The sequence below is a fragment of the Oryza brachyantha genome, chromosome 12 (assembly GCF_000231095.2).
Source record: "Oryza brachyantha chromosome 12, ObraRS2, whole genome shotgun sequence".
Classification (NCBI taxonomy): Eukaryota; Viridiplantae; Streptophyta; class Magnoliopsida; order Poales; family Poaceae; genus Oryza; species Oryza brachyantha.
Window position 1 is genome coordinate 11,849,941 of NC_023174.2, and position 22,023 is coordinate 11,871,963.

Consider the following 22,023-nt stretch of genomic DNA (forward strand, 5'->3'; position numbering starts at 1 on the left):
GATGGCAATGTATTCTAGCTGAGTTGTTTATCATTGGGTCAATGCATAAGTCCAGGAATGACACTAGCATGGCCCAAAAAGTCTACTACCGTCTAAAGATCAACTTGGACAGTTGCAAGATTTTTTCCAAGCTTGTAGCTGTGTCCGGATCTCCTAATCTATTATAAATTCTGTATGCTCTGATCATGCGGGCAGTGCATGATGGACTGTCTGAAACCTCAGAAAGTTTTGGACTTCTGGATTATTTAATTTTTATAATAGGTATTAATTTGAAGGTACAAACAATGGTTTAAAACCTCTATAAAAATTTTGCTATAAAAACCCGCATAAGGAACTTTATATGTTTTTTTCACAATACTAATGCACCATTTAGATGCATGAGAAATCTGCTCGTGAAAAATCCAAAATCTACCGGCCTTATCTTTTCGCTTATGCTGATAACAAAATTTAAATTTTCAGTCTTAAATTTAGAGCTAATTTTCAAGTTTTTTTATCGAAGTCTATTTTCAGTATTTGCTTTTAGATCGGTAAAAATATGTATATAACATTTTTATCCACAAATTATTTTTTATTTTCAAATGTACCGTTTGACCGCGAAAAAAGAACATGCCATATATTTATTGCATGTATACACAACTAGTCAACTAGTCGTGCTAGTAGAGCAGATACGTTATCACAAGTTTTTCAGAAAGATGGAAAAAAAAAAAGTTTTACACCGTCGGCCGGCGCCAATATACGCTGCACGGTTTACACACTGTACAGTGAAAAACATACTCCTATAAGTAGCCACCGAGCTCAGCTCAAACACTTCATGTCTAGTGCCTAGCTCTCCATTGGTCGTGGAGCCATGGCCGGCGGCGGCGAGGGCTCGGCGGCGGCGGTGGCGATGTGCACGCCGGCGTTCGCGGCGCGGGTGGCGCGGAGCCGGTGGTTCGTGGTGTTCGCGTCGATGGTGGTGATGGCGGCGTCCGGGTCGACGTACATCTTCGCGCTCTACTCCAAGGAGCTCCGGTCGGCGCTGGGGTACAACCAGCAGACGCTCAACACGCTGAGCTTCTTCAAGGACCTGGGCACCAACGTCGGCGTGGTCTCCGGCCTCGTCCAGCAGGTGGCGCCGACGTGGGCGGTGCTGCTCATCGGCGCCGCCATGAACCTCGCCGGGTACCTCATGATCTACCTCGCGCTGGAGCGGCGCACGGCGGCGCCGCCGGTGTGGCTCATGTGCGCGTACATCTGCGTGGGCGCCAACGCGCTCACCTTCTCCAACACCGGCGCGCTCGTGTCGTGCGTCAAGAACTCGCCGGAGAGCCGGGGCATCGTCATCGGCCTGCTCAAGGGCTTCGTGGGGCTCAGCGGCGCCATCTACACGCAGCTCTACCTCGCCATCTACGGCGACGACGCCAGGTCGCTGGTGCTGCTCATCGCGTGGCTCCCCGCCGCCGTCTACATCTTCTTCGTCCACACCATCCGGGTGCTGCCCTACCGCCGCCGCCGCGACGGCGAGGAGCTCGACAGCGGGCCATTCTTCTGCTTCCTCTACATCTCCATCGCGCTCGCCGCCTACCTGCTCGTCATGATCGTCGTGCAGAAGCAGGTCCGCTTCTCCCACCCAGCCTACGTCGTCGGCGCCACCGCGCTCCTCATCATCCTCTTCCTCCCGCTCGCCGTCGTCATCAGGGAGGAGCACAAGGCCGCCTCCCAGCTCGAGCAATCGCTCCAGCACCCGCCCTCCATCGCCGTCGAACAGCCCACGAAAGCCGCCGCCGACGACGACGGCGCCGGCATGGCCGTCGTCTCCTCCTCGTCCAAGCCGGCGGCGGCGTGCGGCGGCTGTGGATGGATCAGGAACATGTTCCGGCCGCCGGAGCTGGGGGAGGACTACAGCATCATGCAGGCGCTGGTGAGCGTGGAGATGCTGGTGCTGTTCGTGGTGTCCGTGTTCGGGATCGGCGGCACGCTGACGGCGATCGACAACATGGCGCAGATCGGGCAGTCGCTGGGCTACCCGGCGAAGAGCATCAACACCTTCGTCTCCCTCATCAGCATCTGGAACTACGCCGGCCGCGTCGGCGCCGGCTACCTGTCGGAGATGCTCCTCTCCCGGTACCGGTTCCCGCGGCCGCTGGCGCTCACCGCCGTGCTCCTCGTCTCCTGCGTCGGCCACCTCCTCATCGCCTTCGGCGTCCCGCAGTCGCTCTACGCCGCCTCCGTCATCATCGGCTTCTGCTTCGGCGCGCAGTGGCCGCTCCTCTTCGCCATCATCTCCGAGGTGTTCGGCCTCAAGTACTACTCCACGCTCTTCAACTTCGGCTCCGCGGCGAGCCCCATCGGCGCCTACGTGCTCAACGTCCGCGTCGCCGGCCGCATGTACGACGCCGAGGCGGCCAGGCAGCACGGCGGCGTCGCCGTCGCCGGCGACAAGATCTGCAAGGGGGTGCAGTGCTTCAAGCACTCCTTCCTCATCATCACCGGCGTCACCTTCGCCGGCGCGCTCGTCTCGCTCCTGCTCGTCTGGAGAACCAGAAGCTTCTACAAGGGGGACATCTACGCCAAGTTCAAGGTGGCGCCGGCCGCCGCCACGGCCACACCGGAGGCGGAGGAGAAGACCAAGAAAGATGGAGCTCATGAGTCTAACTGATGGATGACTAATTAACCTATACTTTTCAGTTAATTTGAACACAATTTAGAGGCAATTAGTGGGAAGATGAAAAAGTTTGTGTATGATTTACTGGTGAACCAGTGTAATTTCTGTGTTAAATGTGACAAGTTAAAGATGAGTTTTCAGTCTGGTCAATTTGTAAGCTTGCAAGTTCATGGACTTCATTCACAGTTTCACACTGCTCCTGTTACCTGTGTACTGAAGACCAAACGAACTAAGAGTGATATCATCAAATCCTGAAACAAATTTGTAAGCTTGCAGGTTCAAAATTCACATTCGAATTTGAAGCATGATCCCTGTAGTATAATCGATCATAATACAGCCTGTAGCAGAAGATTTGGACTACAATCAGTACCCTGAAAGGACAATGAGACTCAAAGCTATCTAATTAAGTGCGAGTAGGATGCAAACTGAAGTTAATGAATAGCAAAACTGACAACTAAATGCAAACTTTTCCAATGTGTAACTTGATCAAAAGGGTTTTGTACCTAGACAGAAAGAGTAGAACTTCATGGATCCCTCACCACAAAGGGTCATTCTCAACTTCCCAACAGCACAGGAAAATCAATAGCAAAGATGAGTAATGATGATGAAGAAGTTCCCCTGCTTAATTGGCATATCCAGAACCAATTCCTCCGCTGAGTGTATCAAACAGACAAATACAGCTCTCGCATTAAATAGCCAAGTCTTCACTGACATGACAACAGAAAACACTGACAGGAGAAAAACATGCAGCAGTACGAGACAAACAAATCAAGATATAAGACATTCAGATGTCAATTGATTTACAAACCCAAGTTGAGTTCCATCTGAACCATAGGCAAATACAAAGGGGCCTACTGTCTTATTCTGCAACTTACAAACAAATTTAGATTAAATCATGTCTGGTTATATTTGGACCGTAAACCTGCACACAGTATTCTCGTGCAGGAGAATGATACAAACATTCTTTTAGTACCTATAAAATTATGCACAGTAGTGAGGATGGTTCAAAAACAGATACCCACAGGCCATATCTTGTTCACTGGAGCAAGTGCAATTTACATATCACAGAAAGGCAAGAACTAGCAGGCTTAAGATTGGAGCCCATGGATGACTAATATTTACAAAAAGACATAAAGAACCAAAAGACACTGATAACCACATAACAATGAATGTTTCATCCTCTTGAGGAAATTTGGAGTGTCTAATCTTGGATTCTACCAGTTCTCTTTGACAATCTTTGACTTCTCAAATATGAACTTCCCTTCCTTGTACTTCTGCGATTCCTCGTAGGCTCTCTCGTACTTCCAGCCCAACACCTCGCGGCAATCATTGCAGTAGATATCAGCAACTGTATGCAGCCCCGTCATAAGTTGTCTGTCCTCCTTCGCGCCCACAACTACATTCATGGCATGAGAGAACAGAAAGGCACGGCCATTCCTCCCCTAAATTAGCCAAAACAATGGGGACGAAAAAGGCATCAGCCTTCAAGTACTAGTAGATGGCCCAAACGCTACAGTATTTCTTCACCATTTCAGCCATTCTGCAAGGGGGTCAGTAATTTTGGGTTGTGAAGGTATAAATTCCAAGAAACATAGGACCACATTTCTGTTCTAACTATTATTTGTATCATTTAAGTTTGAATAAGACTTGGATATTAGATGAAGAGAACAGCAGTAGGATGCTGATGCACCTAAAGGTACAGTTCAGAAACACAGCCCTGCCAATCAACAGTACATATCTACCGAAAACATGCCATTTTAAGTGGTATCATCTGTAAGTAATAATCCTTATATGCAGTATGTACATGTGCACAACAAGGTGACAAACCATGCGGTTGTTCACATCGAGTTCTCAACTCCTCCAATCACTTCTCTTTTGCACATTGCACATTTGCAGTAGCAATCAGAAATTGACTGCTACATCCAAGTTTTTCTCCCACGCTGTTACCGGCATCGCGACGCATTAAACTACTTGATCATCACCACATCCAACCATTTTACACTAAAGCCTAATAACTAACACACATCTTGTCGTACAATCGGATCAAGTTACTTGGATCAAACAGGAGCCCCTAAGGTAGACAAAGCAATCAGGTCCTGATAAATTAAGAACAAACAACTCACGGGGAAGGGGGTAAGCTCCCTGGCGGCCGACCTGAAAGGCCTTGGAGATGATGTCGTCGTGGAGGCAGACGTGGTTCCGGCAGTTGCAGCAGCTGTACACGCGCGGCCCCACCAGCTCCGCCATCACCACCACCACCACCACCACCACCACCAACCTCGAGAGCGAAACCCCTCGAGGCCCTTGCACTGCCTGCCTGCCTGCCTGCCTGCCTGCCTCACCCCCCACCAAAACCCACCCAATCCTGCCAAGAATCAAACGCGAATCACACCTCATCATCCGGGGGCAGCAATTTGCTGGGGGAGGGAACCCAAGAACCCAGGATTGCGTCGGTAATCGCTCGAGAAACAAGGGAGGGTTAGGTCCCAAGAACCCCCCCCCCCCCCTGCCGAATTGGGGTTTTCGGTTCTCTCTGATGGGGAGAGTGCAGGCCCAAATTGAACACGGGGGGTGGGGGGAATCCGAGTAGGTACTCACCAATCGGGCGCCCGCGGCCGGGGAGGAGGCGGCGGCGGCGGCGGAGGGGAGGGGATTAGCCGCCGGAGTTGGCGGGGGAGGGAATACGTGGGGATAGCGAAGGAAAGCGGTTTTTGCGAGGGGTTGAGGCTCGGCGAGGTTTGTGTGGATTTTTTTTGTTTCCAAGACGCAACACGACACTTACACATTCGTGAATGTATGGGGTACGTATCTGTATTTTTGTTACGGGTAAAAATAAACCATGCATGTGATATGAGTTTTTTTAACGTTAAAGGGCATGAAGTAGTTAACAAATAAACAAACATAGTAGGCATGGCCAGGATTAACCACTACCATCACCTTCTTGGATTTTGAGTACAGATACTCTATCATATGCTCAAAAGGACAAAAACCACTTGCATATCCCTGATTTTATTAAATTTATTTATGTCGAAAGATTTATTTGTGTGTAATATTTATGTGCGCAAAAAAATAAATCTTTGAAGGAGGAGTTATGTATCGACCACTCAACGTGACATTTGGGTATTTTGTATGTGAAAAGTTCATTGGTATTCTAAATATTATAGAATATAATACAATCATTTTGAAAATGCAAAAGAATAAATAGTGGATGGAGGGTTATTTACATTTGTCGAATATCTTTACTACTTACAAAATACGGATATTTTTGCCCTGGTACATCGTGGGCCCTGTATACCAGCCACCGTGCCAGCAATCTCTCTATGCGCGACTCTTCTTAGCCTACGTCGAAAAAAATCAAGCATGTGCGTGACTCTTCTCAACATATGGTAGAGTCAAAAAATCAAGCGGAATCCTACAATCCATCCCACGACGAACCACCTCTCACACACGCGCCAAGAGTCGAAAGCAGTAGTCATCGGTAGCGGTGGAGAGCATGCGCAAGGCGAATTAAATAGGAGTTGAAGGAAAAGAATATAATAGAAGATATTTTTGAAGAGGAGGAGGAAGGGGTGCCATGTCAGACAGTGAAGAGCTTCCACGACTGCATGTACCACTCCGTATCGCCTCCTGCCTCACATCCACCACCATTGGCGACAATAGCAACCACTAGCTCTATCCTCTTGTCACCGTTGCCACCGTTGTCCTCCCATCTGCACAAATTGCGCCTCCATCCACCACGTCGTTGATAATGTTGTTGTATCGTTTTGGTATCAATAACATCACTGCCACAGCCGCTTAGTATTATTATGGTGCTGAGGTCTGGCATCTCTATGTCACTACCACGTTGTTTGCTCAAAGCCAGGAACGATGGTGTTGAGGTATGGCATCTCTGTGTCAAGACCTCAAGTGCGGAGGCCCCTTCCAACTAGCCTAGGAGACCACTCGTAGCTAATGTGGTGTGTTAACTCAACAAGGTCTGTGCCAAGCCCTAGGGCAACCCCTAGCCCAACGTCATCGGCCCTGGCGCGTACCTAGGGTATTTAACCACCCTAGCTACCGCTCCCAACCAGTTCTTTCACTCCCAAAACTTCTCTCCCTTCTTCTCCCCTTCGGCATTTTCTCCTTGAAAGAAAATCGATCTCTCTCCTCCAAATCAGTGGGAAAAACTCCTTAATAAGGTATATCGATCTATCTTTCCCCTTCATGTTTTTCATGGGGTATTTGTGGAATGTTAGATTTTTCTTAGCAGCCCTAGGCGGTAAGTGTGGTGGAAATCATATTGGAGCATAAATACTGATTGAACCGCGCATTAGACATTCGTACGCACGATAATTGTCAATGTGTTTGCTGTGTAGGCATTTCTGAGCTATAGCTTATACGTTGGGTAGTACCTGTTATTTTGTCTAAGTAGGACTTAAGTAGTTAGAATCCCAAATGCACTTTTGGTTGGACTAGAGTAATATTTACAAACAAAGTTCTTTGTTGTCACTATTATGCAGGTTTGCATGGATCTCGGTGAGTACGTTGGTCGTCGTAGCCTACCCATTGGCGCGCTTGGGCCGATGTGTTGGTGTGGGGATGAATGCAAGTTTGCAACAAGAAAAGATGACGACATCTACCATCAAAGGTATTTGATGTGCAAACTACGTCTACACACCAATGAAGCCGAAACCTGAGGGAAAGAATAGCAAGTCGAAGAAATCGATTGACGTAATAACATATAGATTGTGACATGTACAATACACTTGTTGTTCTAACAAACTTTCAAATGTGTAGGCGCTGAAGCCTCCTCCATCTTTGTGTGACTTCGTGCAGTGGATAGACACGGAAGTACTTCCCAAGGATAGTGCCTCCATGTTGCAAACAGACCGCTCTATCCATCTACATAGCACCAAATACTAGTAAAACTCCAACACATGAGTGTATTGTAATTTAAGTAGGTATAAATAACCATGTAGAATCTTTCTCCAATAATATAACAATTAATAGTACGGTCCCTACTGATAACAACCCAATTAGAAATTATATGTTATAACAACTAATAGTTCCTAAATTCTCTTCCCTAATTAATGTAATAATAATATTATATATAATGGTAAGCGTCACATCAATTTTCCAAGAATGGATATACAAAAACATTCAAAATCTTTGTTTTTTTGACCTAAGTTGGCGTTCACCCCTCTAAACAACACATGCACATTTATCAACAAGAAAAAAAGTGGGAGGATGAGTAGTATATCTCGAAGAATGGAGGAAAAAGAGGCGACGAGTGTTGAAACAAAATTTGCACCAGTGCAATACCAAAATCACGCTAGCACACAAAAGTATGGGAGATCTGCTTTACTCTAATGCAGGTCCTAAAGAATTAGGTTTGGGGCGTGCTAGTTAATTTGACCTCTGCAATTGATGATAAATAGAGAAAGAACTGAATCAAATAGTCGATTGGATAATGGGCCGATAGGACCAGTCGATTGATCTATGAGCATTGTAGCAAGGTAATCAACTATATTATTAATATAAACACAATGAGTGTGGATTGGCAAGAATAATTAGATACTAAACATACCATAAATGATTACTAGTACAAAGTCGATTAGCTGACGACTGCCACTAAGATATAGCAAGCATAGATATACTGACACGATCTATGTAATCTAGCCTATTAATGATAATGTTCATAGGTCCACTACAACAAAAACCTTACATAATGGCATTTTTGAAGAGACAAATTAAAAAACGCCTCTAAAATTAAGACTCCTATAGCATAGAGACATTGTTTAGGGGCATTTTGTAAATTCTCTATAATGTTTTTATTCTAGAGACACTTTAGAGACAGCTTTCTAACCTAATTTTCTAAATTAATCTGATAGAGGCATCTTTGTGGCACTTTATAATTTGTCTCATATGTATCGGTATTGTGTTGAGACATTTTAACATTCTTAAAGACACTTTATTGGAGGTTAATACATACTAAATACCAAAATATATGTAAGACAAGATATTAATAAACAAGTAATCACTTGAGGTCAACATGGTTAGATGAATGATATGTAAAGAACACTCGTGTCAATAGGTCTTGAGTTCAAGGATTGGCAGGTTCAAAGGTATGTTTTTCTTTCTATTTTTCTATAATGGTTTGCTATGGTGGCCATATAATTTAATGTCTCTAAAAAATGCCGTAAGGCATAGAGACACTTTATAAATTATCTCTTTCTTTGTAAAGACAAATCACCACAAGACACTTATAAGGCATTTTTAAAAGTGTCTCTACTCTGTTGTAAAGACATTTGAAAAATGCCTCTACAGTATCTAGAAAATGTCTCTATGACTCATTTTTGTTATAGTGGTCAGACCGAACTGATGAAGCATAAGATCACACTTAATAAGAGATAGATTGACGGGCTAGCAAACCTAGGCATACTATCGATCTGATGAGCCGATGATTGATTAGTTATCACTAGGAACTCCGATAAAATAGTGGGAAAGATAAATCAAGTTGATATAAACTATTTGATAAAAGCAATCTAACGTCAGACCTAAGCGAGATAGTACGAGATTGAAAACATCAAATATTAAGTCCACGTAAATTACTCAAAGTGGTTGACCAGATCAACCCAAGATACAAGAGTAACTTAGAACCAAACCAATAGAATCACTAGCAAAGCCACAAATTTGATCAGAATATCGGACCTAACCAAGAAAATCCTAATATAGTCTATATGAAACTGAAATAACAACTAGCTATGGGATACTTGGATAAGGGCTATACCCATGTATTGTATGTATTTGTATAGGGAAGGGGGCTCTGGATTGTGATGAAAGATGTAAAGATAGATACTAAGTCATGACCGATTAGGGGTATGGCAAGAATTAGTATTCTAGGTTTCTATAACTAGTCGGGTACAAGTTGGTTAGGCTTAGTCATATCTGATATGATCTCTATATCTTGTAACCATGCCCCTCGGTATATAAGGGGAGACAGGGGTCCTTGAGGGATCACGACATAACATATTGTGTAACATATTCATTGCTCAACCTTTTCTACAAATAATCCACATACGACAGTAGTAGGATATTATCTCATATTGAGAGTTTGAACTTGGGTAACCTCTATCTCTTGCATACCGTAGATCTTTATTTCTCACCGTGTATTTACTATCGATCTAGATCATCGATAATCGGTGCGCCAGGTAAGGGTGCAGCGAGAATTTCTCCAAGTTCAATGGACCCAAATTCGAAGATAATGAAAACCAGGTTTGTCCCTAGACAAACTTTCCAAGTTCAACGACATTCGATTTCAAACCAATAAGTATGGGGCCTAGATCATGAACACTAGCAGTCGTACTAACCAAATCAGAATATCGTACTGAAGGGAGAAAGTCCTAACCTAGCTTATACGACTACGTAGTGTTGAGAATGAACTCACATGTCAGAGGTTAGTAGCCTGGTCGAGAGCCCACTCCATCCAAAAACTATTTCTCAGGGTGGTGATGTGCCGAAATTTATTGATTTGTCAGGATGAGTTACAAAGGCCTTCGGGTGCACATATTTATACCCTCAGGCCTAAGAAGTCCAACTTGGTTACATGCAACCGGTTGACATTTATTCCTAATAGGAAAAAGGAAAAACTAATAGACATAAAGAAGCCATATTAGATCCAATCACGAGCCAAATAGTACTTGACTAGGTCTTATTTGGAAAGTGTTTGCTGCTTTAGATAGTCCTTATCATCTTCATCAGCTTTTCTTCCATGATGACATGCCCGAATCATGCTCTCCCCCAATATTAAACATAACATGAGAGTACCAAACTCGTTCCAATCGATTGTGTAGTAGGGTGTCGGGCCGCTCTTATAACACCCTAGCTCATCTGAAGCCTAGTAGTAGTGTGGTTTAGGCCCATATAATCCAAAAGTGGATGTGCAGTGGTGGTTTAGTACCACCCTTGAAGTTTAGGTGGGTGACCTGCTTATGCTTTAACCATGGTACCTCTAGGTTAACTCTTTTACATGAAGTAAAGACGAAAGTGTAAGTAAGATACTACGTAAATGTGGGTTCATTTAACGTGTAGAATAGACTAATGCAGATTTTGGAGGCATAATGTTACAACTCTTGTAGGTGTCGGGCGTCGAGCATTGATCATTGAGCTATGCAATAGGTGTCGGATGATGGGGTCGAGCTATCACAGTAGGTCTCCACATTGCTTTGGCACATCAGCTATTGCAGAAGCTAATATCAACATACCAAATTTTGACGCGAACAGTGAGGGTACGGTGGCAGTAGAGGTCGGGCTGAGGTTAGGGTGGGTTAGGGGATGACAACAAGGGGACTCGAGGCTAGGAAGGTGTCTACGTTAACGGGGGAATGAATGGGGTGCAGCGATGGAGTCCCTTGCCTCAGGCTTGTGTGGCGGCAGCGATGACCCCTAGGCTAGGGAATGGGTGCGGCAACGGTTGGAGTTGAGTGTGGATGAAGTCCCCTAGGTCTCTAATAGGCTAACAATGCTAAGCTACATGGGTCAACACCTTAGGTCTTGGCGCAGACCTCTACTGACTCCGCCCACCATTTCCAGGTGGCAGTGATTCCCATGCTCTAGACATCCTGGCGCGGATATGACTGACCTCTGCGCCTTCATGGTAGGCGCACACCTTCAAGTTCATTTTTGCAAATAATTTTGAACCGATTCATTTTCAGAAAGCAACAATTGAGTTTGGGTTTAGCTCTGATATCCACAAGACGAAGAAAAGGTGGAGAGAGAGGGGGCCGGAGAGGAGAAAAAAATTTGAGAGGACTAACATATATATCCATCATTCGTATGGACCGAAGGGTGGATACGTAGTTTTTTTTTTGTAGGGTCTAGTATACAAAATGTTTAAGTCATTCGATTAATTATAATATTATAAGACTGAAATATAAATATATAAGTACGCTCCAATCATTCCCCCTCTTACTAAACAAGATTGTCTCGTTTTTTGCATGCATGTATCCCGAACTACTGAACTATGTGTTTTTTATAAAAATGTTGTATAAAACAAGTTATTTTAAGTAGTATTAGAGTAGTCTTAGCCTATATGGCGAGTGAAACTATTCAGGTCACTCACAGTGCGTATCCTCTCAACCAGGAGTCTCATGCGTCCAGCCATAAAAGAGTATTTTGAAACCACGATATTCACACTGCATGCATCCTCAAGTGGGACCCACGGTAACAGCTTTTTCCACCCTTTTTCATATTATCTCCTCTCCCCACGCTTTGCCCACTCTCCACGGATCCATAGTTTCAATCGACATTTCTCTCCCCTCCCCACACTTCCTCCACGACAGCGACATCGTCGCCGGCGGTGGCGCCGACGACGACAATGACGCGGCGGCACAGATCGGGTGACGGCGGCGGAGATCGGGGGACTATGGCGCATATCGGGCGACGTCTGTGACGGCGGAACTCGGGCGAGGGCGCCGGTGGTCGGCCAACAACGGCTCCAGTCGGGCGGTGAAGCTCACATCTCGGGCGACGACGCTAGCGGTGGCGCCGGTGGTCGGCCGACGATGGCGGTGTTGTTCGGGCGACGACGGCTCACAGTGGGTCCCCCAGGCGTGCCTCCACGGACCTCGAGGTGAAGCGCCTTGCGTCTTCGTTAGGATACGTGATCCTCAGCGGGGCGACGCAAAGTGGGTCCCATACGCACTGTGGCCAAGGTGGCGGGCTGAGGGTCGTCGCCATGTCAGAATGCCCTCGTATAAGTGGTGTGCAGTGGTATTTTTCATGCTCTCCGAAAGACTTTTGGCTCCATTGTCTAAGATTGGGAGTGCATTTAGTTGGCTGCCTCCCCTCCTCCCCTCCCCCAAACAGCAACCTGCCTTGTCTCCTCTCTGAGTTGAGCTGCGTCCATCCACACTGAAGCAGTGATGCTCCTCCTCCTCCTCTGCCTCAACCACCGTCCCATTTAATGCCCCCTCCTCCAGCTCCACCCCAGGATTATTCGGGAAAGCTGCTAGCCATTTTGCTCCAGGGCAGTACAGCCAGATGCTGCTGAAGCTGCTGGGTTGCTGTGGCCTCCCAACCCACCCCGGTTCTTGATTCCTGAGAGGATGGCAATGGCGACCTCTACCAATGGCAGCTTCCTTCTTGGATCAGGAGGGTATCCTGGTGCCCAGATGCTGAGCTTCTCCTCCTCCTCCTCAGGTCACAGCGGCAATGCAGGTCAGAATGTGTTCTTGATAAAAAAAAAATCAATCCAAGTTTTCAACTAGTCTTGTTCATGTTTGTTTTTTCAAAAAAAAGTTCTTGATGTTGTGGTGGAGGCACTGTTGCATCTGTGGGGGTGGCCGGTGGGTGGTGTTGCATTGGTGTGTGGGGGGGTGTTTTGGTGGTCACCTTGATTCAGTTAGTTGATTGGTTGCTTGACCTCTCTCCATTGGGTATCTTGCAAAAAAGATAACTGGTTTTAGGGTCTTGTCAAGTGAAAAAGGAGGAGCTGTTTGCTTCCCCCACTTTCGCTTTTTTGCATTGGCACTGGAGAGATGTGCTTCTTGTCACCAAAGATGCAGTCTTTAAACCTTTGGAGACGGCTCACTCTCTTTTCACACTTCCATCTTCAAGTGAAAGAGATACAGGAAAGAAGAGAGCTAGCTCGGTAGTAACCATGATTGAAGCTATCACTAGAGTAGTGTCCCTCAACTCAGGCACCTAGATGCTGGTGTTTCCTAAAATCTTGCATGTTACAGCCTTGCAGGCAATGCTGTTGTGCACTTTTTCACTCATCTCGTTTGCTTTCTGATCTTGAGATTGCATTTGTTGTCATTGATCCATTTTGCAGGATTGAACTGTGGCAGCTCAGATGTGACAAGCATGCAGGAGGTTTTAGCAAGGGTTAGGGGGCCATTCACACCAACTCAATGGATGGAGCTGGAGCATCAGGCACTGATCTACAAGCACATTGTGGTGAATGCTCCGGTGCCGGCTGGCTTGCTCCTCCCCATAAGGAGAAGCCTCCATCCACCAGTGTTGCCACACTTCTCTTCTGGTGGCATTCTTGGCTCTAGCTCTTGTAAGCCATTTCTTTGATTTATTTTGGTGCCATTGTGATGCCTGTTTTATATCCTGGATAAATCAATGACACATTGGGATTCTGTTATGGTTACTTGGTTAGTATTTTAGTTTTGTCTTTTGAGGGAAAGGTGGGTTTGTTAACTATGATTAGCTTGTTGGGGATTGCCATTAGTTTATTCAGGGATCCTTTTTGTATGCTATAAAGGCTTTGGAGTTTGGATCTGAAAAACCAGGCTAACACTAGAGATTTTAATATTTAATACAGAACATGTGATACTTGAGCATACTTTGCTAAGCAGTGTTTGAGATATATCTTTGGAGACCTAAACATCCAAATATTATATCATGTTTCTTTTATTTTACAGTGGGATGGGGGTCATTTCAGCTGGGCTATTCTGGGAGCGCGGACTCTGAGCCAGGGAGGTGCCGTCGAACCGATGGCAAGAAATGGCGGTGCTCGAGAGATGCAGTTGTCGACCAAAAGTACTGTGAGCGACACATAAACCGGGGTCGCCACCGTTCAAGAAAGCATGTGGAAGGCCAAACTAGCCATGCCATGAAAGCAACGGTTGCCATAGCACAACCCCTCATGGGTGCATCTAATGGCAAATCGTCAGGCAGCCATGGTGTGTCACATGAACTCACAAAGTCCTTGGGTACTAATTTAACCGACACTAGTCCAAAGCAGTTTAACAGGTGATGTTATCTGATCTTACATGGTTTAATCATTACACCCGACTTAGGCAATTTGATAATGGCTTGTGTCTTGATACCCAATACTAGCTAGTGCTTTTGCTGTCGCAGTATTTTGACTGTTGCCCAATAGACAACTACCTAGTTTGTCATTGCATTACAGGACGGCTATTTAACTCCAACCAGCATGGTGTGTGTGTGTGTGAGAGAGAGAGAGAGAGATGGGGATTTAAATACTTAACAAATTTTCTCATTATAGGGACTACATATTTGAGACAAGCATTTGTAATGCCTGCTTATTTCTCCTGCACATTATATTAATCTGAAGGCGTTTTTGAATTAAAGAATTTCATTTTTGGGATTAATTTTAGGGGTGACATGCTCTTTACAGAAGAAAGCATCAAACATTTTAAGGTTTTACTTCGACGCACTTACTTTTTCTTGTTTGACCATCTTCAGTTAAGGCCATAACATACCATACCCCATTGTGTTTCTTTTGTGTGTGTGTGTGTGTCGAGGGGGGGCGGGGGGCATCCTTTGGTAATTTATTATCATCTATTCATCCTTTTAGCCCCTTATTAAACAATGTTCCTTGTATTTTCAGTTACATTTTAGTATTCTCAGTCAACATGGAAAGCTAATAGGAAGTGCAATATTGTACTGACACGAGTGTTTTTTTCAAGAGAAGTCTCATAAGTATGATTTAACTTGACATTACTTTTACCTTTATTGGAAAATTACCTTATTATTTGACTGGAAGAAGGTAGACTCTGTTTCTGCTATATCGTAATAGTCTTAAAATGCATCTGACATTATAAAATATTTTTGTAAGTTTTCGCATAATTTGACTGATTACATTATTTTATAAAATATGAGTTAAATTGATTTATATGCTGGTAGTTGCTCTAGCTTTTGTTGATAGTCTTGATTTATCCATGTTTTCTGTCTTCTAAACCTGATGTTTTTGTTTTGCAGAATGTTGCTGGACAAGGCAAATCGTACTGAAGATTTCCAGGACTGTGCTAACCAGCAACGTAAACCAAGCATCCTAGAGAACACAAAAGGTGACAATTTGTCTGAAGAAATGTCCTCACAAGAAGACTATGCAGTAATCCCGGCTGGTGCTCTCATGAACACACCACAATCAGAGAACGTCAATCTAACTCCCCAGCAGCAACGCTGTAAGAAGTCACAGCCAAACTTAATTCATCATCTTTTTGGCAGAGGGATACAACATGATGACATTCAGTTGTCAATATCAATTCCCGTGGATAACTCCAATTTATCCACTAATCACAACAAAGCTCAAGTTACCCATGTGGTAGGCAGTTCATCAAGCGAAGGAAACGTCGCGCGAGCAAGTTGGGTACCGGACTCGTGGGAAACATCCATAGGTGGACCTCTGGGCGAGTTCTTCACCAACACCAGCAACGCGCCAGACAACAAAAGCAAAAGTCGCCAGCACCCGCCTTCTCTGAACATCCTAGCTGATGGACATACTACAAGTCCGCAGCTGCAATCGCCCACCGGCGTCCTGCAAATGACCAACTTCAGCTCAGTGCCCAGCAGCACTGTTAGTAGTCCTGGCAGCCTCTCTGCAATGGCTTGCTCCCTGCAAGCCTGGTAAAAATGCCCAGACTGTCCAAACACTGTGACCATCACCGGCCTGATCATCAGGGAACAGCTATGAGCTATCTACTGTCGTTTTCTCTGTCCCAGAGCATTGATCATGTATGATTTTCCTAGCTCATATGTATTATTTTCTCTGTAACCTTATGCTTCGAGAGTTCAGTGTTCCCTCCGTGTTTTTAAGCGAGCGGTATTGTACTATTTTCCAGCTTCTTGTGTTCATGTTGCCCCCATGAGGAATTTGTTCTGTGTTGCTGACTGAATTCCCATAATTTTGTCATGGCTGCTTAGCCTGCTCTCATCCTGTTGCTTGAAGCAAACTAGCCTATTGGATTTATTACAGCAACATGGTAACTTTTACTCACATTTCTTGTTTTTTTTTTCTCTTCCCATTTGGGCCTGACTACTCAGCTTTAGTTCACTGCAGCTGATGAGAACGAAAGCTTACGCCTCAGCTCATCGTCTTGTCGTCAGAACTGGCACTGAAATCATGCACCTCCGGTGGTGGCCCTCCTGCATTTTCTGTTGAATGAATGAATGAATGGAGTTGATGAGTCCCTTCCTGAAGCTCTGAGCAAGGGAATAGGAACTAAAAGCATCTTTCCAGTTATCTGCAGGCACCAGTTAATGTGTTCTTTCCAAGCATTTTCCAGCTGTGTGCTCATTGAGATGCTCCATGCAACACTTGACTCTCCAGAGATTCAGAGAAAGCTACAAGTGACCGCTGACGGGTGTTTAGATAGGGCTAAAATTTATTAGACCATGTCAGATGTGAATGTTTGGATACTAATTTGAAGTATTAAATATAGACTAATAAAAAAACTAATTTTATAAATGAGAGCTAATCAACGAGATGAATTTTTTAAGCCTAATTAAACATAGACAAGTATTCTAAGAAATTTATATATGTATGCAAGTTTTTGTAAAAAAACACAACTATAATCTATAACGATGAAAAGAACTTTCCTGAGCGAGTATTAGTCTCATTCTCTCTGTAGATAGCACTGTTATCAAAGCAGTGGTTTTCCTTCCTCTTGCTAATCATCTACTTTTGGTATGATACCATGGCATGCTCACACAAGCTTGGGAGGAATGGATGATTGGTTGGTGCGTCGCCAAGAGGACATGAGCTAGTGGACTTCACTGTTGCAGTTGCTGCAATCTGCTGCTGCTTGTTGCAGGCAGAGAGGAGACTTTGGACAGCTGTGGCCATGATTTATTTCAGTTCACAGGCTAGAAGAAAAAAAAAGATGTATAGCCTTAAAATATTTTATCCACTTATTTTTTACATGTGATATAAATAGTTATTAAAAAATTTAAAACAATTTGATAAGATAGGTTATTGTGAAATCTGTAACTACGTAAACATGCAATTTTAAATTCGACTTATACAAGTTGTAACGATTTTAATTGTTAACGTGCTCATACTAGTTTTAGTTTAATTTATTTTTTTATAACTTATAAAAGTTGAATTTAATCTTATATGTTTATATAGCGATATATCTTATATTAATCTATCTTGTTAATTTAAAATTTTTGATGGTTATTTAAATGATATGGAAAAACAATGGATATCAAATCTAAGGATGAAAAGCCATCTTCATGTATACTACATTCTCATTATGCAAGATGTAGTATATAAAGTATGAACTCTGGTCTACATGGTGGAGCAACTTAGTCATGGAGAATATCATACACATTGATTTTAACCATAATCACCGCAGCCGTTATTTATTTATTCTTTTTATTACACATAAGAAAAACATGCGCACACACCATACAGGTACGCCCTTAACAGACGGCCAAATAGACAAAGATCAACGGTAAATCATCGACCTCACTAAACTCTAATTTAGATTCTCTTTAGTCATAAATATCATTTAAAATAAAATTTGATAAAACCGTTTTAAAACATTGTCCTTCGATGTTTCCTCAAACACATAGTTGTTTTAGAAAGAATTCCAAATACACAGAGGAAAGAGTGATATTATACAAAGCAACGCTACAATATAACCGTAGGGTGACTGTTTGGTTTTTTAAGAAAAAAACCAAGCAACATATTTATAAATAAAAAATAATTTATAAATAAAATTTTTATATGCAAATTCTCAGCGGTATAAAAGGTAAGATTGAAAAATAATTTTTAGTGAAAAAACCAATTCAATTTTAAATTTAAGGTTAAAATTTAAATTTTGATGGAAACGAAAAGATAAAGGTGTATCCCTCCCATTCCGAGGCTCAGGTAAAAGTTTTCTATTCGTAAAAACAACTAGGGTTAGTAACAATACCGATGAGAATGTGAGAAAAACGCAATCAAAATCCGTTGATGGCATGCATTAGCCGATTAGCGGTTGAGTCTTTCAGGCTGGCAGAGGTATTAGTGTCATCAATCAGTCTTGTCACCTGTCAAAACCAAAGTTTGATGAGCCCAAGTTCCAAACAGAGAAGGACCCAATTGAAACTGCAAATACTCCAGTACTATGATTCAATAAAGGTGGGCCATCCAAGCTGACCAAGAAGGGCCCAGAAGCTAGCATGTTTTGGGCCTAAATGTGGCGGGCCTTGGACCGGGCTGGGCTGGGCCTTGTCAGCGTGCAAGCACCACAGTTGGATTCATGAGAAATCAGAAGCAGGCATGCATGGGATGATAGCTTGTTGCAGCATGAAATGCAGTATCCTAGCCTCGCATTCTTGCCCCTATTTTAATATCCAATATTGATTTGTCACTGTTTTTAAGGGTTTTATTTTTTTGCCCCTTTTTTTTGGAAATGAAATAGACATTTGCCCTACTATGGATGGATAAGTTGATGGTGTTAATTTTTTAAAGAAAAGACATTTATACTAATCTTGATGTTTCACATTTGCACCTAAATTTATTTTTCAATTATGTTTACCCTATATTTTGTACACGGAGCTTGTAATTTTGATAGGCATATGCGCCTGACAGAATATCAACAAATTTTGAAATAAAATTTGACTAAGTTTTTCCACAAATTTTGAATCTGGCCACATTTTGATAGAATGTTGACAAAATTTTGGTACAAATTTAACACATTTGACCCATCGCTACATCGTTTCTGCTGGTTGTGTAAAAGAATGTATTTAAAATTATACCAAAATTATGTCAACAATGTCAAAATGTGGCCAAATTTTATCAATTTTGCAGCAAAACTTACTCAAATTGTGTTTCAAAATTTGTTGATATTGTGTCAAGCACATATGTCTGTCAAAATTAGGAGCCCCGTGTACAAAAAGGGCTAAAAACATAATTGATAAAAAATAGGCTCAAACGTAAAATATCAATTAAGGGTATAAATGTCTTTTCATCAAAGATTTAACATTGTCAACTTGTATGTTGAAAGTAGTGCCAGCTGGCAAATGTCTGGCTGGCTTTAGAAAAGCAGGTGCAAAAATCAAAACCATAAAAATATAGGGACAAAATCAATTTGGACGTCAAAGTAAGGGCGAAATTGTCTTTTGTAACTACCCTGGGTCCACAAATTAAAAAAAGGTTATTCATCCAATACCCCTTATAGTGGGTACAATAGTATGATGTAAGTAGAATATAAGATTTACCACACATTAGATTTGTATTTAGTTGTATAAGAGAGAGTAAAAATAGACTATAATTTTTAACCTAATTGCAGCACAGACTCTAACAGATTCTATCAGATGGAGGGGGGACAGATATTAATTACACGGTATATAGTCATAGCCAACTATGATATAGGTGAACTATAAGGTTGGCTATAGATAGTGTGTCAATTTTATTTTAGAGCCAGTAGTTACCTCCGCTATTAATCTTGCTCTTACCTACCGTTTACCTTTGTATTTTTTATTAATGACAATATTCATGACCAATGGCTAAAAAGGGTCATATGGGATAGAGGGAGTAGATAGTAATTTTTTTTTAAATAAACAGGGGTTGTCACTTTACTCCTCTCTTATATGGCAATCCAATGGTTATTCAAAGTCGCCTCTGTCTTAGGTAGGTAGAAGTTTGAACGGTAAGGTACTCTTTATTCATCTTTCATCAAGTGCAATTCTAAAATAGTTTGAACGGTAAAAGTTTCAACCAAAAGAATATAACCAAAGTACAACAAATATGAAGTTGGGATTTTACGTATAGATGACATAGATGCAATACCATTAAGGGTACATGTGCAACTATTTTAGAATTACTCTGTAGTAATATACAACAAATATATGTCACTGCATTTTGTCCCAAACCTTTTAAATTAATGTAGACCAATCGTAAAGTGGTGGCAGTGAAGAGAGATTAGTTAGGCAGCAGAACTTCATATTCATATCTTTCCTATGGGTGGCCGGCTCCACCTTTCTTTGGACCCACCCATATGGATATCGTAATGATAGTAATATTATAGATATGTGAACCCTAAAAAATAAGACGTATGTGTAAGTGACCGATCATAATAATAATGTTATAATATATAGTAAATGAGACGTACTCATCTATAGTAAGACTTATGTGTAAGTGACCGATCATAATAACAATGTTATAATATATAGTAAATGATACGTACTCATCTATAGTAAAACTTACGTGTAAGTGACTCGGCCGGCACTGTATTATATGTTCCAGCCGTCACGGCCTACAGGAAGCATAGTAGCAAACAATGAGGTGTAACGACCTATCTGGGCTATTAATAACGATGCTCCAAAGATCGGTTAGGATGTCCAAATCATGAGTGTGTGAATGCGCTTAATGCATCATCTCTCTGAATCTCTGGCTTTAACATAATGCAACAAACAGTATCAAAGATTAGGCCTGCCACTATCTGTTATCCATCTCTTATGTCTATGCACGCTGTTAGCCTCGTCTTCTGCCATTTCCAAGGAAAAAAAGATTAAATGTATATTTACAAATGAAAAATAATTTGTGAATAGAAATTCTATACGTGTGTTTTAACGATCTAAAAGCAAAGGCTAAAAATAAACTACGATGAAAAACCCTTAAAACCAACTACAAATTTAAGGTTAATAATTTAAATTTTGTCTTATAAGCATAAACACATTATAATTTTTTGTTAGGTGCTAATGGGTAGGTTTGGACTTTGCCGTTAGTCAAAATGAATTTGGTCCAAACAATTCAATATAGAAAGCCTATCCAATGAAGCCGATGAAACTAACTCCGATAAGGTCGCCATAAAAGATAAAATGACAAGTTTTGAGATCGTGGCGGATCGATTCACAACTTATAGATGTTTTTTTTAAGAAAATAAGTAAGAATATTTCTCCTTTTTGTTTAGGAAACAAATCTTGATCAGTTATCTGTAGCTGTGTCGGATTGAAAGAATCCAAAGAGTATAATATAAATATGTGCAGCCAGAGGCCGGCCTTATAAAAACAGCAGTCCAGTACACACAATTTCAGTGCATCGACATCCTTAGAACTAGTTTCGACATGCACTTTTACTTGAGTAGGGCTACATCAGTTCGATCTATGATAAAAGAGCAAATCTTATCAGCTAGTAATCATTTTTTTTTTAGTGCAATATTTTAATCAAACTTGTGTAATTGATAGCTTTCTTATTAGTTATTATTAAGTTACATCAGTTTCTTATTGATCTGATTTATGTACCACTTTGCACAAGATTTATCAACTTAATAATTTATGCTTGTTGTTATCAATCTCACATTATCTTGGTTAAGTCCAATATATTAGATTATGATTAATTAAATAATTTCTTTTGTTAAGTTAATAAGTTTGTTTAATGTTTAATAATAATTCTAGCCGATAAGTTATGCTTTTATCATTTCTAAATATTAGCGTCGACTTGCCATACCGATAAGTTTGCATCAATCCACTATATATTGCTTGGTTTATCCTTATTGGTTATAATGTTATATTGTCTCGGTTCTATCCGATCAAACAAAATTATTTCTTATAAGATAAATTACGTAATTTGGTAATTATATAATTATTTTTTTTGAAAGCATAATTGTATAATTCGATAACAGTAGGAACGCGAACCTCTACAATCACCTAAC

The 22,023-nt window shown here is 42.2% G+C and overlaps 3 protein-coding genes across 4 annotated transcripts; 2 read left to right on the top strand and 1 right to left on the bottom strand.

Moving 5' to 3' along the window:
• The first annotated feature begins 799 nt into the window (after window positions 1-799).
• Window positions 800-2,794, top strand: LOC102703921. Its single transcript, XM_006664498.3, has one exon. The coding sequence runs from the start codon at window positions 848-850 to the stop codon at window positions 2,636-2,638; it is 1,791 nt and encodes a 596-aa protein (XP_006664561.2). The 5' UTR covers window positions 800-847; the 3' UTR covers window positions 2,639-2,794.
• Window positions 2,795-3,608: 814 nt separating this feature from the next.
• LOC102700847 (protein yippee-like At4g27745) lies at window positions 3,609-5,400 on the bottom strand. Of its 2 annotated transcripts, XM_040529196.1 has the most exons (3): window positions 5,243-5,400; window positions 4,799-5,009; window positions 3,609-4,086 (listed from the first exon to the last, which is right to left on the bottom strand). In XM_040529196.1, the coding sequence occupies exons 2-3, from the start codon at window positions 4,889-4,891 to the stop codon at window positions 3,859-3,861; spliced, it is 321 nt and encodes a 106-aa protein (XP_040385130.1). In that variant the 5' UTR covers window positions 4,892-5,009; window positions 5,243-5,400; the 3' UTR covers window positions 3,609-3,858. The 2 variants fall into 2 exon arrangements, with proteins under 2 accessions (XP_040385130.1, XP_015697700.2); XM_015842214.2 differs by lacking the exon at window positions 5,243-5,400 and having other exon boundaries at window positions 4,799-5,098.
• Window positions 5,401-12,639: 7,239 nt separating this feature from the next.
• LOC102719633 (growth-regulating factor 7-like) lies at window positions 12,640-16,505 on the top strand. Its single transcript, XM_015843093.2, has 5 exons — window positions 12,640-12,841; window positions 13,458-13,688; window positions 14,056-14,386; window positions 15,359-16,362; window positions 16,430-16,505. The coding sequence occupies exons 1-4, from the start codon at window positions 12,730-12,732 to the stop codon at window positions 16,008-16,010; spliced, it is 1,326 nt and encodes a 441-aa protein (XP_015698579.1). The 5' UTR covers window positions 12,640-12,729; the 3' UTR covers window positions 16,011-16,362; window positions 16,430-16,505.
• Window positions 16,506-22,023: the final 5,518 nt, after the last annotated feature.

Excerpts from the sequence above, each read along its gene's own strand:
- LOC102719633 (XM_015843093.2), top strand. The coding sequence starts at position 12,730 with ATGGCAATGGCGACCTCTACCAATGGCAGCTTCCTTCTTGGATCAGGA. Across the intron at positions 12,842-13,457 it reads AGGTCACAGCGGCAATGCAG|GATTGAACTGTGGCAGCTCA; the intron begins GTCAGAATGTGT and ends TCCATTTTGCAG. Across the intron at positions 14,387-15,358 it reads AGTCCAAAGCAGTTTAACAG|AATGTTGCTGGACAAGGCAA; the intron begins GTGATGTTATCT and ends TTTGTTTTGCAG.
- LOC102700847 (XM_015842214.2), bottom strand. The coding sequence starts at position 5,044 with ATGATGAGGTGTGATTCGCGTTTGATTCTTGGCAGGATTGGGTGGGTT. Across the intron at positions 4,087-4,798 it reads TCATCTCCAAGGCCTTTCAG|GGGAGGAATGGCCGTGCCTT; the intron begins GTCGGCCGCCAG and ends TGGCTAATTTAG.
- LOC102703921 (XM_006664498.3), top strand. The coding sequence starts at position 848 with ATGGCCGGCGGCGGCGAGGGCTCGGCGGCGGCGGTGGCGATGTGCACG.